This window comes from Typha angustifolia, chromosome 8, assembly GCF_048772165.1.
Source record: "Typha angustifolia cultivar Huaian chromosome 8, ASM4877216v1, whole genome shotgun sequence".
NCBI classification, from domain to species: Eukaryota; Viridiplantae; Streptophyta; class Magnoliopsida; order Poales; family Typhaceae; genus Typha; species Typha angustifolia.
The window spans coordinates 15,306,278-15,322,300 of record NC_133246.1 but is presented as its reverse complement, the minus strand read 5'-3'; the positions used below and the strand labels follow the sequence as shown (position 1 = coordinate 15,322,300).

General features: G+C 38.2%; 3 protein-coding genes and 1 long non-coding RNA gene across 8 annotated transcripts; 1 reads left to right on the top strand and 3 right to left on the bottom strand.

The window, feature by feature from the left end:
* Window positions 1-1,104: 1,104 nt before the first annotated feature.
* Window positions 1,105-3,489, bottom strand: LOC140765070 (putative disease resistance protein RGA4). Its single transcript, XM_073103987.1, has one exon. It carries the CDS (start codon window positions 3,487-3,489, stop codon window positions 1,105-1,107), a length of 2,385 nt encoding a protein of 794 aa, XP_072960088.1.
* A 1,984-nt stretch (window positions 3,490-5,473) lies between these two features.
* On the bottom strand, window positions 5,474-10,081 carry LOC140765993 (uncharacterized). Of its 3 annotated transcripts, none has more exons than XR_012105254.1 (9): window positions 9,964-10,081; window positions 9,779-9,888; window positions 9,281-9,360; window positions 8,715-8,856; window positions 8,495-8,644; window positions 8,190-8,391; window positions 6,938-7,048; window positions 5,867-6,789; window positions 5,474-5,649 (listed from the first exon to the last, which is right to left on the bottom strand). XR_012105254.1 is itself a non-coding variant. In XM_073105359.1 (8 exons), exons 1-7 carry the CDS (start codon window positions 10,034-10,036, stop codon window positions 6,948-6,950), a joined length of 858 nt encoding a protein of 285 aa, XP_072961460.1. In that variant the 5' UTR covers window positions 10,037-10,081; the 3' UTR covers window positions 5,799-6,789; window positions 6,938-6,947. The 3 variants fall into 3 exon arrangements, 1 of the variants encoding a protein (XP_072961460.1); XR_012105255.1 differs by lacking the exon at window positions 5,474-5,649 and having other exon boundaries at window positions 5,802-5,985; window positions 6,140-6,789; XM_073105359.1 differs by lacking the exon at window positions 5,474-5,649 and having other exon boundaries at window positions 5,799-6,789.
* A 288-nt stretch (window positions 10,082-10,369) lies between these two features.
* LOC140765995 (uncharacterized) lies at window positions 10,370-11,849 on the top strand. 2 transcript variants are annotated; one of them, XR_012105257.1, is made up of 6 exons: window positions 10,370-10,430; window positions 10,548-10,589; window positions 10,693-10,789; window positions 10,893-11,001; window positions 11,330-11,419; window positions 11,735-11,849. It is a non-coding gene; the product is annotated as an uncharacterized lncRNA (long non-coding RNA). The 2 variants fall into 2 exon arrangements; XR_012105256.1 differs by having other exon boundaries at window positions 10,893-11,419.
* Window positions 11,850-12,413: 564 nt separating this feature from the next.
* On the bottom strand, window positions 12,414-15,998 carry LOC140765991 (uncharacterized). Of its 2 annotated transcripts, XM_073105356.1 has the most exons (8): window positions 14,838-15,994; window positions 14,617-14,749; window positions 14,272-14,487; window positions 13,854-14,009; window positions 13,518-13,770; window positions 13,040-13,440; window positions 12,854-12,970; window positions 12,414-12,780 (listed from the first exon to the last, which is right to left on the bottom strand). In XM_073105356.1, the coding sequence occupies exons 1-8, from the start codon at window positions 15,806-15,808 to the stop codon at window positions 12,418-12,420; spliced, it is 2,610 nt and encodes an 869-aa protein (XP_072961457.1). In that variant the 5' UTR covers window positions 15,809-15,994; the 3' UTR covers window positions 12,414-12,417. The 2 variants fall into 2 exon arrangements, with proteins under 2 accessions (XP_072961457.1, XP_072961458.1); XM_073105357.1 differs by lacking the exon at window positions 13,854-14,009 and having other exon boundaries at window positions 14,838-15,998.
* Window positions 15,999-16,023: the final 25 nt, after the last annotated feature.

Genomic DNA, 16,023 nt, shown 5'->3' with positions numbered 1-16,023 from the left:
AGACATATAAACACGATTGAATTGATTATATGTTTGATTTAATTTTATAATATTTTATATAATTATCACTAAAAATTTTAAAAATAATATATTTGCAGTTGTAATTATAGTATCTTAGAGAATATAATAGTTACTATGATATTCTGAAAATAGTCAACACAAATTATGTGCAATTCCTTTGATTTTATCAAGTGCATACTTAAAGTAGGCTCGAATTGAAATTAATCAATTCAAGCTTGATCTTTTTAGCTTAGGTTTGCAATTACTTTCTAGCTAAGCTTGGATAGAGATCGACTTGATTGCACCCTTACAAACAATAACATTACCTAGCTGGTTATAAAAACTTTCGTGGGGGTAGAGGTCACCCTACAATTGAATAACAAGTGGAGAGGACAGACTAGATACAAAGTAGCAAATGAGGGGCAGAGAGAATCGAGAGATCGATGTTGGAAAGTACATTTGATGAGAAGTTTGTAACAGAAAAGGACAAAGAACGAATCAGAAAAAAAAATTAAAAAAAATAGTCCATTGACTAATTCATTTCGTAGAAGAGAGATTACACGAAAAGTTAACATGAGGCCGGATTGATCCAGTCTTTGTAACTTTTGATAAGGTAAGTAAATTTAGCCAGACTATGGACAGTAAAGTAGTTATTTCGACCGGTGAAACAAATCTTTAGGAAGAGAGTCTTTAATAGACAGATTTTTGAGATGAGAGGAGTGAGGTTTCAATTCCATATTTCTGGCGAAGAGTGGTTGATCACTGTGACAAGTCTTTGACGATCACTGAAAATCTAGATCCTTCTATCTTCAGCTATCTTGAGGGCCTCTTTAACAGCAAGGTGGAGTGCAATTGCTTCCCTGCGGAGGGCATTCAGACAATGCTCGATGAAGATGGCTTTCCCTAAAGAGATGGGGGATAGATACGTAGCTAAAGCTATCCCCACACATCCAATATTGGAAGTGCTCTAAGCTCCGTCCGACCATCCGATAATATCACCGATGCTTAGCAGGTGGTGAGGAGCTGGCTGAGGAAGGAGGGTGGCTGAGGTATCTTCAACGGGTAAGTGCAAATTGCTTTCCTGGAAGATGGAGTCCATGCAGATCACAGTGGAAGTAACAAGTGCAAATTAATAATATCTGTAGTGCGCCACCGCAGTGCCAATTCCTCAGGATGGGAGTCTGCTTTCGAACATTGGGCATCATTGTAGCTATCGCTGAGCCATGCCTCAACAGTTGTTGGTTGTCGCACTGCGTTGAAGATCGACCGTTTCAGGATGATAGGCCTTATACTTCGCATTCGGAAAAGAGGCAAAGTAATTCTACATAATGGATACTCTCCGGATGGTGCTCTAACTGTATTCACCCGTAGACTGTATCCTTGATTGCAAATTAATTTCAGGTTTTGCTCAGCCGGTGAAAATTGTTGAAGGGCGAGGAAGGTATTTTCAACATTTTCAAATTGTTGAATCTTCTCCATGTTCTCCAAATCCACAATCTCGTGCGCGTTGAATTCTTCCAGGCTCTGGAGGAATGGCAAATCTTCGGTTCGTCCCAACGTCCGGACTAAGTCAGCACTTGCTTTGAGATACCGCAGACTAGCCATCTTCTTCACCCACGCCGGCAAAGAAAAAATCATGTGGCATTCTAATAGACCCAAAACCTCCAGTTTGTGTAGACGACTCATTGTCTCAGGCAGACCCTGAATTTCAGTGTAGGAAAGATCCAGAAACCGGAGATGCTTTAGCTCACCAACAGAATTTGGTAGCTCTGTGATATCAGTGTGGCTCAAGTCAAGTACCCGCAAGGATTTCAATGCAAGCAGCAATTCTTCGGTTAAATGATCAAAAGCAGACTTGTTTCGACGCAAGAATATGAGTGACCGCAACGAACTGAACCTGCCCAGGTCCTTAAATTCCGAAGGTTTCAGATTCTCGGAGAACAGTGATAGATGGATGGCTGATGTGGGGATTTCTGTTAACCAATGAAGTCTTGAACAGGAACTCACTAGTATACGTGGTGTCAGTTTATGTACAGAAGCATGCATGATGTATCTACCCCCAACACTATGAAAAAAGGACCTGGACAACAAATGATCGAAGTATTCGCTTGCTATATGTTCTACTTTTTTCTTTTCATCAGGGACTATGAAGCCCCCTGCAACCCATGTATGGATTATGTTTGCCTTTACAAGCTTATAGCCTCTAGGGAACAAAGAACAGTACACAAGGCATTGCTTAAGATCAGGAGGCAAGTGCTGATATGCTATTGCCATTGCAAGTTCAGTGATATCATTATTCCCAACCCTTTGGGCTTGGCATGTTTCTAGGATTTTCCCCCAGAAACCAACATCCAATTGCCGGCTTAGAAGAGTAGCAATTGTTTGAATTGCTCGGGGGAAGCCACCAAGCAACTCAACTATTTCCCGACCCACTTTTTTAAGATCGTCAGACAGTCGGTTTCCACCAAAATAGTTTTCGAATAAACGCCAAGAATCGTCAGGAGACAGAATATCAAGATCATACCTTTGCATCTTCGCAACATCAGAATTCCTAGTGGTAATGAGTAACTTACTTCCCATTTGATCACCAGCGAGCAAATTGCAGAAGAAATGTTCCCATCCGTTGTAGTGCTCATCATGCCAAACATCATCCAGAACCAGCAAGAACCTTTTGCCTTTGAGTATCTCCTTGAGGTTATTTACTTCAGCTAGTTTTAAATTTGTAAGTGTGGGGTCTTCATCAGGAGAGATCGACTCAATGATGCCATCACTGATATTGCTGTTTTCGACCAAACTAGCAGATACAGATACCCACATTCTTAGGTTAAAATGATCTTGAACTTGTTTGTGATCATAGACATGCTTCACCAGAGCTGTCTTCCCTAACCCCCCATGTCCTACGACAAATATAGGCAAAAGCATAGCTGAGACCACCTCCTGGTGGTCATTTTGGTTACTCCCGTCAAACAATTTGCTCACGAGATCATCGACAGCCGAATCCCAACCCAAAAGGGGGCAAGGCGAGGGAGGTAGCTCAAGCCTTCCTCTCCCTCCCTGTGTAAGAATCACAACGCCGCTATTCACTCCCCCTAACCTTTCCAACTTCTTAGACAACTCCAAAATTTTACCGGAAATGCTATTTCCAAAGTAAGACCGATATGAAATTCCGACGAAAGATGCGCCACGCACCTCATTCAATGGTGACGATGGCTTTAGCCCTTCCGACTCCAGTTCATCGATCAAGTCTTCTACCTCACAGATAACATGCTGAACTTCTGTAAGCCAAACTCTTGCTTCTTCCTCGCCTGCGCTTTTCCGCTCCTTCTCTTGAACGAGCGACCTGATTGTTACCAGCCGCCTACTTATCTGCACAATCTCCTTCTCGACCTCGAACTGGAAAGCCAAATCTTCGAGCTTGTCGGTGCGCAATCTGTGAAGGATCACATCAAATTTCGCGGAGAGAATATCCAGCGCTGCTGCAGCTTCCATATCTTCCAACAGAGCACAGAGTACAGATGAATCTCACCGTCTGATTAGGAGAGAGAAATTTTTAGTTCTATCCATTCTAGTTCTCATACCATGATTTTTTATAATAATAAATTAAAATAAATTCTAGTTTTTCTATTTCTTAGCTGTTCGTTTTTGTTGTTTAAAATTCCTTATTTTTTTTGTGTGATAACTCCTAAACTTAATAATTATTAAAATTTCGTTAATTTCAATATATAAAAAATTAAAATATTTCGCTAGACCTAAAATACAATATAATAGCACCAAATATGATTTATTCCAAGTACATCTCTAATCTAGTCAAAATAATTTGAAACTCAGACGAAGTCATCTGTGTCCCATCCTAATTAAAAAAAAAAAAAAACCTCTATACATTTACTAAAACATTTCGGAATGAGTTCACATTATTTCTTTAACAAATAATTATATAATTCAATTATTTGTCGAAATTATGAACCATTCCAATTAACTTCCCTCACTTAATAGTGATCTTTTGTTGATCGAGAGTTGTAGATGTTGGCCTTATAAATCAACATTGATTGCAGAGGCTATTAGCAACGAGAGAGTATTGCCTAAAGGAATTCTTATCAACATTCTAAAGGGTAGTCAAATGCCGCCTTACTCAATTGACTTTATTATTGATAACATCAAAAGTTTAATTAGTAATTTTAATAATTATAAAGTTAAATATATTTATCAGCAAGCTGATCAAGCAGCAGATTAGCTTGCTAACAAAAATATGAGCTTACCCTTCTACACTTATACATATTTTGTGCTCTACCAATTTAGGGGAGACTTTTGTAATCACCCGATTTACTTTCTAATATAGTTTCCTTTTTCTTTGAAAGAAAAAGACCTTGAACTTATCATGAATATCTTTGGCAACTTGATGTTGGGATCCCACGTTCTCACGTCGATTCCAGCACATCTTATTGGCGCTATTTGTTGATAAAAGATGATGATAAAAGAGAGAGAGAGAGAGAGAGAGAGAGAGAGAATTCTGATGTGCACGACTACGTCATGGGAGAGAGAGATTGATACTTAATCGTGCCATCACCAACACTTTAAATAATATGGCTTAAATCTCTTAAATTACTACTTATATTTATATCCATCTTTGCCCCCCCATTAAAAAAATATTTCATTGAATTAGTTTTTTTTTATTACTTTTTGCGACTAAAATTTTGATGTTTATAGGGGCGCTTCTATTTTTTTATTTTTATTTTTTACGTTAGGATTTTAAGAGTTTAAAGAGTAGTTTATGTGTCCCCTCCCAAAGGAAAAAAAAGAAAAAAAAGAAAGAAAGAAAAGAATCTCCTGTTTTTGTTTCCCCGTTTTAATTCCAAATCTATTTTATTTTATTATAGAAAAATTTCTCTATATTTATTCCTCGTCTGCCATGCATAAATTTGAATTTAGTTGGTTAAAAAAAAAGGAGTTGTTATGGCTGTCTAAAATAACGGTCAACGACCGCTACCTTTCTCTCACCTAACGACGCTAAAAGTTTCCATGTACCCAAAATCCTCGACTGGTAATCTGGCATTGATTAAGAGATAAAAAAAAATGTAATAAATAAGAAAGTGGTGAGATAAAAGTAGATTAAAACAGCGGATGGCCAACGTGACTATGTGACAAAGATAAGGATGTAATATATTAGAAAATATAATGATATTCAAAATATTTTTTTATAAACAGTAAACAATAGAATAAAATGTAAATTGTCTAAATATTAGTTAACCTACTATTTTATAGAATTGAATATCTATTTGAATAAAAAAATAAATTTTAAATTATGTTTTACTTTTTATACTTTATAAGACTTCAAGGTCATCCATTAATACTTTAATATAATTCAGACCTTGATTCATTCAACTAAGCAATAAACTAATCATTATCCCGGATTCAACCCAATTCCAACAACCGAACAGCTTGTGAATAAGTCAACATCCACCACCTTGATTTGTTCGTTACTCGTTATCGGGTTAGGTCGGAATGTATTAATTTCTCTGTAAGTTCCCATATGGAACAAGCTTTGCAGTTGAAGAAATGGAACGATGAGTCTGCAGCACGGCTTTTGGCCCCCATGAGAGTAACGGGGTTCTTAATTACAATGATGCTTTCACTGTCAGCATCGTCTGGGACCTGAGGAGGAGAAATTAATATTGCTGGATTCAAGCACATAGAAACCTTAAAGAAGTTTCTTATGATCTCACTGGCAAAGTAACTATTCCAATAGCCTATGCGTTCACAAGTGCAGTTATTAACAGATTAAAACCCCAGTCTCCTCGAATAATTGTCGTTAGCTGTTTATTCTTGTAAACTAAGAATAGTGTAGGCTCAAACACGCAAGTTACTTAACTGCAGAAGTAATCTATGTGGGCAAGCGACGGAGTGCATCATTTCAGGGCATAGGGCCAAGCTCCCATTGTTCTTCTTTTTTAAGGAGGAGGGAGGAGCTGAGATCAGCTTGTATTGCTTCTGCATAAAGATTCAAGAGAAGAGTCAAACGTAAATAGGTGCTCACTTTCGCATCTGCTTCAAGTGCTTCTGCCAAAGAACATGAACAACAATGGCAAGATAAGTATGACAGACAACTCTACTGTATTGCCTACCGAGAGAAAGGTGATCTTACAGGAGCTTTTCATGAGTCAGAAGTCTGGAACACCCAAGAAGAAATCTGGACGACTGGTTACAAGTAGAGGGATATATTCTGATCCTCTGACATGAAAACTGAAGAAAGCTAGTATGCACAAAAGGAAAACAAGTACCTCCAAATGTTTATAACAAAAAGTCATCCAGTTGATCGCCTAAGGAAAACAAAAAAAACAGAAAACTGATACAGCGGATAGAATGCAAATATGATCATCTAATTTTGTTAACCAAACAATTACAAGATTAAAATTCATCTTGCTCAGGGCATATGAATTTTACCAATCCACAAGTCAAAATATCCCAAAACACCATGAAGAAAGTATCCGACGAGTTAAACACATTGAAAGCAACGAGCTTCAGAAAGCAGAAGCCAAGAACCGAAAAGATTTTTGAATAGTAAACAGCAAATCCTCTATTAGGTGGGTGCATTAGGGTAAAATTCTTTTTACATTCATTCCAAGTTCCAACCAATAGCTTTCCACTCAGAACAACGAGACAAAAGTACAACAGAAGAAACTTCTGGTGACAATCCTATAGAAAAAATTTAGTATGTGTGTCCTCTTATCCTCTAGGAGTAAATAATTAGCCAGTTGCTTGATGATTGACAATCTTGTTGTTAGCATCTGTCACCTGCACAAAAAGATGCCAGTGACATGAGTGAAAACTCCCAGATTTGATCTGTAGTACAAGGCGGAGCGCTTCTGAAAGGACATATTCAGCAATTAAATAATTGACAATAACTTTATACATTGCCTACTGAGAAGAAAGGTGGTCTTACCCTGACCGCTTCATGATTCAGAGTCTGGAATACCCAAGAAGGTGTAATCTGGATCACTGGATCCAAGTAGAGGAATGTACTCTGATCCTCTGACATGAACGCTGAAGCAAGCTAATATGCAAATAAAAGGAAAACAAATCCCTCAAGATTTTTCGAACAAAAGCTTTTAAGTAAAAAACAGAGTTGCTAACAAAGAGAAAGTCACAGAATAATACATTACATGCATTTAGATTTCTCAATGCTCGCTCTTATTTTCTAACTGCATATAGCCATCCAGTTCTTACTAACATTTTGCTCGAAGATCTCAATCGGAACTATCAACTTGAGATGTTATCATTCCATCATAGTCATGCACTTACTCCTAAGGACACAGGTGTTCCGTGAAACTAAAAACTATGAAATTTTACCTCAATCATCACAAGCTTGATGGTGCTAATGTCAGTATAAAAGATACAGTTACTAATAGGTTGGATCAACGAGGAAGGTCCTAAGTTGATATTGTAAGCATCAGACAGTAAAAAAAACTTATATGGAAGATTAAAAGACAATGCAGTTTACCATAAAGTCATTCAGAAAATATATGCACAATTAAGGCTGATTGAAGGTGTAGAAATAGTTATAATCAATCTTCAAGGCTTCAACCAAGAATAAGTCAGACTAAAATAAAATCAGATATAAACCATTAATATGCTACGAGAAAAGAAGAGCGTTAATTTCTGCAGCACCCCATTGTTAAGGCTATCTATCTACTGCATTTTGCACTTCCTATTCTGTCCAAATAATGCATTCAAATATTGAGCAAATATACTCACGAATAAATAAAATGATAGCTGAAACTATACACGAGACCCCATTAAATCTCAATATTTGGTCAGCAGTTCCTTTTCCATTGTTCAATTCCATAGTTTTTCATGGTCCTCATGGGCCTTCTTCTATCTCTGCTTTAATTTTTATGTACGACTACAAGTCATTTTCCAATGAAAACTATATAAGTTGCAAGAGAACCTACCTTCATGCAGAACCATTTTGTTTAGGGACATTTTTCTTATTTGAGCATTTAAAAGTTCTAAGCTATCGATGATGAATGCAAGTATCAGTTACCATGGTTGAGATAATTTTTGATTCGATGATTTACCATTTTACCTGCATGCCAGTTTTGACACAGATTTACGAGCAAATATGGAAGGTAAGACAGTCATAACCAACTGGATAATTGTTCAATCATGCATTTCAAAAGAGGAGATAACAGTACCATTTTCAATCTTTACAACACTCTGAAGCATGACTTCCATTTTCTTCTTCATCTCAGTATTGTCATCCATTAGAGGTACCAAAAGGGTTAACTCCCTGTAAATATCCCGTACAAACCTACATATCTTCTCCGCATATTCAACTTCCCCATCTGATATTCGACCTATGGCTAGTCTCATTAGTTCTCCAGTCAAATCTGCAAGCTACACCATACAACAAAGAAAAAGACAAAAAACTTTTTCCTGTGTGAGAATAGCAAATAAAGTTTAAACATGATAGCCTAAAAGTAAGCAAACTTCTAATTACCCCGAGAAGGTAGTCAAGAACATTTATCTGTAGTGGCTCAACAGAGTGGTCACTTAATCCAAGCAAAGAAGCATTAATCTCTGCTAGATTTAGAAGAGTTCCAGTCTTACAAAATCTACAGAGTGTTGCAGCCTCAACATACTCTTGTACCTGCAACGATTATTAGATGTTGTAAATTTTTACAGTATATCAGAATAAAAGGAGGCTTGAAGATCCTAACTGCAAAGGTATAAGCACGTCTGAGCTTCCAAAAGTCAGTCCCTCGCAACTCTTTTACTAGTCTTGACATATACTGGTCAGTCACAGAAGCAAGATCATTTTCTGCCTTTGCCAGAACTTCTTCCTTATTATGTTTGCTGATTCTGGGGTGAGAAGAATAGTATAAGTAACCATAAAAAAGCATAACAACCAGCAAGTACAAACTATGCGGTCAAAGGAAATCTACAAAATCTGACAAGAAGATGCATTAGTTACATGATGCCAATAGTTCATCATGAACATAGAACCCATTAGCAGATGAAGAACAGGTCCTCTCTATGATACTGATAGATTATGTTCTGATTTCCATTTAGAAAATAATAGGAAACTAGTTTAGATTGCCATCAAACTAAAGATATTAGATTATTGGTTGGTTAAGTAGTTTCAGTTTTCAACACTTCATTGAGATATATTTGGAATGAATGCTCATTGCAGGAAGAAAAAGTAACAAGATAACATAAACTGCTAAGCATAGAAGAGGTGAAAGGGAGTGGCAAAGAAACGAGAGCAACAGATTGATTGGCTTACCTATGCACCTGAAATATGACCTTTTTGCTGTTCATCGTGACATCACGACTAGCCTTTACAATTCTCTCCCTCTTGTCGTTCTACAAGAGAAGCAAGAACGCATTCAGGTTTAATATTTTCAACTCAAAATTACACATTTCTTAATAGAGATTATCTCTGCACAGCATCCTAGTCTTTGTGCAGGGAATCACTGAATTGCTGCTTTGTGAATGATCTCTAAAGAAGAATCATGAACAAATCCACTTTATATATATATATATCCTCTTTACCGTTAAACACATCAAATGAAACGGAAAAGAGCTAAATAAATAAAAAGACCAAATTTACCCTACGAAACACACAAACACAATAAAATGCACCGCAATCACCAACCTAAAATTGTTGGTCTTCTACTTCTTTCTCTTAATTGATGCAACCTTTTGCTACATTACCCACTTCAAATCATTCAATTAAAAGAGAAAACGAACATAATAAGAGTAAAAGGAGAGAGAAGCGCACAAGTTGGTTGAGATAATCGGTGTGCTTGGCGAACTCCTCCTTCATGGCCGCGTCTGTTGACATCGTCCTCGGCTTCTTCGAGGAGCTCAGAAGCGACGATGCCCCGGCAACTGCAAGCAGAGAGAATGGAGTCAAGAGTGAGATGGATACAGAGAGAGATATAGAGAGAGATTTCTTTTTAGTACTTTGATGGAGGCGATGGGGTTTGGATGCCATTATAAGAGAGGAAGAGAGGCGGTAGCAGCAGCAAGAATACATCTGTCGCTCCCGAGCCAACTCCGGTTCTCAAGTAGGTTATCGTTATGACCCCCCGTCGCGTGAGTTAGGTCAGTCGAGTTAGTTAATTATTATTTTAAATTTTAAATAAATCAAATAAATCGACAGATGAAAATTATTTTACTTAAGACCCTCTCAAACTAATGGTATCGGATCCCCACGGATCCGATTAAAACTACCCTTGGGCCATTAACGCAATCTCGTGGGGTCCTTTCTTTGGGCCTCTACTAATTGGGCCAGCCCATATCTCTTTCATAGCCGCAACCCGATGTGACACGTACGAGAGAGCGTCTAAATTGTAGAACCCTGAGAGGAAAAAGATAAAAAAACCTAGAACGAGTTTGCTGTTCGTTCTTCGCAGTTCGAGGAGCTAAAGGTTCAAACTTTCTTCTCTCTTTCCATCGAAAAATAACGTCTTATTGACTCTTTTGATCCTTTGTTCGGAAATAGGCCACCTGAAGTATTTTTCTTTTTCTTGAAATGTTATGTGCAGGTGATCAGGAACTTTGTGCGGACATCTTGCTAATGGCTAGTCGTAAGTTCTAATTGCATCCCCTGCTTGTAGTCAGGATAAGAAAGTTGCAATCTTTAGTTCATATCCGTGTAATCTTGTATCATTATGGTGTGGGTCTCCGCAGGAGTTCAGTTTGAGAATTCCTGTGAAGTTGGTGTCTTTTCAAAGCTGACGAATGCGTACTGTTTGGTTGCAATTGGAGGATCAGAAAATTTCTACAGGTTGGTTTTGTTGGAAGCCACTGAGGGCTTGAATTATCACAAGCAATGTGATGTCTCTGTAAGTTTTTGATGTTTTTTTTTTCTCTTTTGCTGTAAAGTGCAGTTCTTTTGAAGCCGAGCTTGCTGGTGTTATCCCGATCGTCAAGACCTCTGTAACAGGGAGCAGAATTATCGGCCGATTGTGCGCTGGCTAGATTTATTTTACCAATTAGGTAGAAGTTTCAACAGATGTTGTTATCTGTTATCTCGCGTTTTTATTTCTTGTTCCTCTCTTGCCGCATACCACCACTGACCAAGGTAAAATATTATCTGTAATATATTTCTCTCAATACTAGATGATTCATTGTTTCATTATCTATAATGCTTGCATTCTTTGTTGCCCTTGAAAAGGAATTCTGGTCAATATAAGAGAACGGAAGAAAAGTTGTTAAAGTTTCATCTCTCTCTCTGTTTTAATAATTATGGCCATGCATGACACCTTATTTTAATGCATAATGACAGATTATGTTTCGTTCTCTTATTGTTTCTTTCTTTTGTTAGAGCTACAACATTTGAGGAATTGTCTGCCCGATCAAGTAGTTGTTCAGAGAATTGAGGAAAGGCTATGTGCTCATTGCTAATTTGGACAAGGTAAGTATTCAAGGCATCAGAAAAATAGAATGTGGGGCTTTTATTAACCATATATGGGTTGCTGAAGAGAACTTTGTTTTGATGCCTTTGCATATAACCAAATGAACTATCTGAACATGGTGGAAGCACATGCAGAGTTTTTCCCACCCTTCAAAAGCTTTTTTGTTGAGTGTGCATTAACTACATGCATCCTTTGTTGTAACTTATCTAATTTTCTGTAGTATGGAGCTTCATGCTGCATTTTTTTTCCTTTTTTTATCATCGAAATATCTAATTGGAGGACTCATCCTTTCTTGCTCCTTGTTCATCTCACAGGAAACTGAAGAACTCATCACAGATGTTCTAGGAGTGGAAGTATTTAGACAAACAATTGCCGGGAACATTCTAGTTGGTAGTTCTTGTGCCTTTTCAAATAGAGGGGGCATGATAAGTTAATGAAGCTTTATCTGTCATTTGGAATAATGAAGCTAAAGTTATTTAAAACCATTTTTCTGTGTTTTATGACGAAGCAGGTTCACCCTCACACGTCAATTGAGGATCTTGATGAACTTTCTACACTTCTCCAAGTCCCTCTTGTAGCTGGGACAGCGAACAGAGGCAGTGAAGTTATTTCTGCTGGTATGACCATCAATGATTGGACAGAGTTCTGTGGTTCGGACACCACCACAACAGAACTCTGTGTGGTTGAAAGTGTTTTCAAATTGAGAGAAGCCCAGCCAAGCTCATTAGTCGATGAAATGAGGAAGTCACTGATTGATACTTATGTTTAGGGTCGTCAGTTTTCTACCATTATACTGCAACTCCCTTTTGCTGCTTCGTTTTTTATGACACATTTGAATTGGTGAGGTTCCAAAGCAATACCGATGATCTGTGCCTACCGATACAATACTCCTTTCAGATATCATGAAAAAAAAACTTTCCCATGTCATTGCTATTAGCATTAACATTATGTACAGATATGCTGAAGATATTTATAAATCTTGTCTAGTTAATTTTGTTCATACAATGTTAAGCTCTTTCAAGTTCCTGAGAAATGTTTCTCCAACAGGAGAGCCAAGCTTTACAAATACAGCTGGGTACCCAAGGGGGGCTTCAACCTCAGCTTCATAACCTTGTCCTTTATCACATAAACTGTTCATTGCCCTGCTGAATACTTTTCCTGTCCATATATGTTGCCATGAACATTCTTCTGATAAAGGGAAGTAAGCTTTCACTTCCTTCTTACCTTTATCTAGCACAGGAACTACCATCATCTCTGTTCCAATTAAGAACTGTTGGTAAGTCAACTTATGAACATTTTTGTCATCTGGGTAGTGGAGGAAGAGATGGCGAGCTACTGGAAGACCCCTCTCGGCTGCTTCCTGAACAAAACCAACACTAATGTCAAAGTAAAGTTACAAGAATTGTTAGTTCTTAGGTTTGTTATGAAGTTACCTTCACTAGTTGAACTCTATAGAACTTCCAAGCCTTGTATATCTTGGCACAGCGTGCAAAGTGCGTGAGTGTGCTACTGTTTGAGTAGAACTGGCAATTTGATGATGGCTTATTTCCCTGCAGCATTCAACAACTCTATTTATGCTAATGCTCGATAGAATTATATGCATTAAATGAGTTGCTTACTTCATGAGTTCGAAAAACCACACTAAAGGCATTTAGCTCCATCCAACGCTTTAGGAGTTCTTCAGTTCTTTTGTACCTGATGATAGGCAGGTCTACTGCACAGTATCCTCCAATGTCACTGTGGTTAAAAGGGAAGCCAGAGAGTCCACTGCTAAGCAAGCCAGTGACGCTGCTCTTAATCCCATCATTCTTTTGCCAGCTTACCATTTGATCACCCTCCCAGAACAACATTGCCCACCTGGGACTATCTCTGAAACCTGACCTCATGAAGAAAACCAAGCTCTCTTCTGGATCTTCCTTCTCCTTTCCTTGGCAATTTGACTTCCATTCATCAGCAAATTCCCTGTTGACCTTTGCCCAGAGTTCCGGATATTGATTATGACTAGCAACTGGATCTTCACCTATTTAAAGAGTATATCCAATATAAGTTTCATTGGTTTTTAATCAAATTAAATGTGGGAATAATTTTAGTAGAAACCTGAGTGGAGCTTAGCATCTAAAGGTAGTCCTTCACCAAAATCTGCCATCCAACCTCTCACCCCACTGTCCACCATATCTTGTAATACTTTCTTGAACCAACTGCTTGCAGAAGGATGTGTGAAATCCAGCATTCCTACATCAAATGCTGTATTGGGCATCATGTATGTTTCTTCATTATGATCTTTAACTAATATTCCTAATCTTTCTGCCTCCTCAAATAGGTCCTTATTTGTGTTTGGCTTTCCGTAGGTCTGCAAATAATTGGTAGCTCTAGTAAATTTGTTTCGGCAGTATCACAATGCAGGCAAAATTATGAACTAAGGAAGATGAATACTGGAACAAGGCAGGGGTTGCAATATGTCATAGTCCTGATATTATGATTCCTAAGATCATCCACTAGCTCCCTCCATCCATCGTAATGCGTGGTATCAACTTCCCAATTCCACCAGAGTTGAGACCCAATAATTGTTTTCCTCTGCCCTACCCAATCCTACAGGAAAACAATAAATTGGGTAACAAATTTGTATGACATTTAAAGCACACATCCATGTTATCCTGCTCATGTGAATGTGACAGAATTTTGTATGTCTTCTGAACTAGGATTACTTTTTGGACCACCACTTTCTAGTTGATAAGTTTGTGTAAGTTGTTTAGCTTATCTTTTGTTTTGGCAACACAAAGTATAATTTCTTTCACTAATATCATAAAAACTGTTAATTTTGGTGTACAATGTAAAGGTTAAGAATAGAAACCTGCAACCAGAATGCTGAAATAGGAACATCATATTCTTGCAATTGATCCCAAACTCTGCGAACAGTTTCAGTACCTCCCTGCATTCCAATAACTGCACCAGATAGTATCCAATTTGGAAGAACTGGAGGTCTCCCTATGGTCTCTGTGAAACTTTGAATGAGTTCTACAGGTGAGGTTCCATTCAATATTCTCCCTTGAGCATAATTTCCATGTATCTGTATGCGAGCCACAATGAAAAGAAATTTGGAGTTGTAAACTCTAAATGAAGGTCCAATGTTAGCATAATGCACATAGTTCTTAAGTTGAATAATAGTCACTATAAAAAACTTGACAAATTTTGTTACCTGTATTTGTACTCTGTCATGTTTTGTTAGATCAAAAACTGAATAGTTGTATCCTTCCAGGTACAGAGACCTCATCTTAGAGGTCATGTAGAATGGAGAGGGAGCATATGTTGTACTCCAGTCACCCCCTGACCTGCCCAAATGATCAAGAAGAACAAAGTTATGTAACCTTAACATTCAAATTGCAACACAAGATTTTTGCAAGATTGACACTATTTTACCTATAGCTGATAAGATTAGCTGCAAAGGTAATAGGTTGGTCTCCTCTTCCAATGCCTTGTTCTTGCACAAGCATTGGAACTCTTTTCCCTTTAAACTCCATGTAGCTGAACTGCTCTCCAAATCCATAAAACCTCTCATCTCTGCAGCTTGAATAGGTGATGAAGACCCTGTTGAATTCCACATTAAAGTTGTGTTTATCTCTTCCATCTTCTGAATTCAGTTCAGTAAAACTTCGCCGTCTCGAGAAGCACGTGAAGCATTTCTTTCGTAGTTTGATCAACCTCCTCTTCGGGCTGTGAAGGATTCTCGAAGGATTATAAGGGGTTCTTGGATCACAATTCCAATCATATTCTCCAAACTTTACGCGGAAGCCGATTTGACTACTACTCTTCTCCTCAAGCAGCATCCAGTACCTGGCTGTAAGAGAAGGCCTTTTATTCCTTCCAAATTGATACTTTTGATGTGTAAGCAATCCTGTTATGATCAAGAATGGGAAGTGGGTCTGCTTAAATTGTTCAGAAACATCCTCCTTGCTGCTTGATTGCAAGAACCCACATAGAAGATCATAACCTTTCGCTTCTTTCTCAAGATTCGATCGATCAAAAACTCTAATCTTCTCGATAGTTTGGTGTTTAGAGATGAAACCGACGTCACCATCCTTGATGACAAAGGAGCCTCTGCTCTCTTCTACCTCAGTTGTGGCAGCTGCAGCAGAGAGGAAGGCCTCCCCTGGCACTGTAGACCATAAGCTTCTACTGAGCTGAGATTGGTGTGAAATTGAGAGAAGCCCACCATTTTCAGACCTCCAACTTAACTGGAAATCCTCCCCAATCTGGAAATCCTGACCATGGGAGAGCTTGCTTGGGTTGAAGGAGAGGCTTCCATGGATGAAAGGTAGGGTCTTGGGAGGACAAGGGAACGGGCTGTTGATGTGCTTGTGGTGCTTCTTGGAGGTCTTGTGGAGTCCCATCCTTGGCTTGAAGAAGAGAGATTGGAAGAAGTATAGTTTCCAAAATCTCTTCTTTTTATTCTAGATTTAGCAATAGGTTCTCTGGTTCGGAATTGTTAAAGTGGTGTGGGCCCCACAGAATCTTGCCCTTGCTTGCACTCATCAAATCCAAATCCAAATCCAAATCCAAATCCAAGGGGCAAATTAGTCTAAAGGAGTCGAACTTTCTAAACTAT

Excerpts from the sequence above, each read along its gene's own strand:
- LOC140765991 (XM_073105356.1), bottom strand. The coding sequence starts at position 15,808 with ATGGGACTCCACAAGACCTCCAAGAAGCACCACAAGCACATCAACAGC. Across the intron at positions 13,441-13,517 it reads AGATGCTAAGCTCCACTCAG|GTGAAGATCCAGTTGCTAGT; the intron begins GTTTCTACTAAA and ends CTCTTTAAATAG. Across the intron at positions 12,971-13,039 it reads TGGTTTTTCGAACTCATGAA|GGAAATAAGCCATCATCAAA; the intron begins GTAAGCAACTCA and ends TGAATGCTGCAG.
- LOC140765993 (XM_073105359.1), bottom strand. The coding sequence starts at position 10,036 with ATGTATTCTTGCTGCTGCTACCGCCTCTCTTCCTCTCTTATAATGGCA. Across the intron at positions 9,361-9,778 it reads CCGATTATCTCAACCAACTT|AACGACAAGAGGGAGAGAAT; the intron begins GTGCGCTTCTCT and ends CTTCTCTTGTAG. Across the intron at positions 8,857-9,280 it reads GTCATATTTCAGGTGCATAG|AATCAGCAAACATAATAAGG; the intron begins GTAAGCCAATCA and ends TTCTCACCCCAG.
- LOC140765070 (XM_073103987.1), bottom strand. The coding sequence starts at position 3,489 with ATGGAAGCTGCAGCAGCGCTGGATATTCTCTCCGCGAAATTTGATGTG.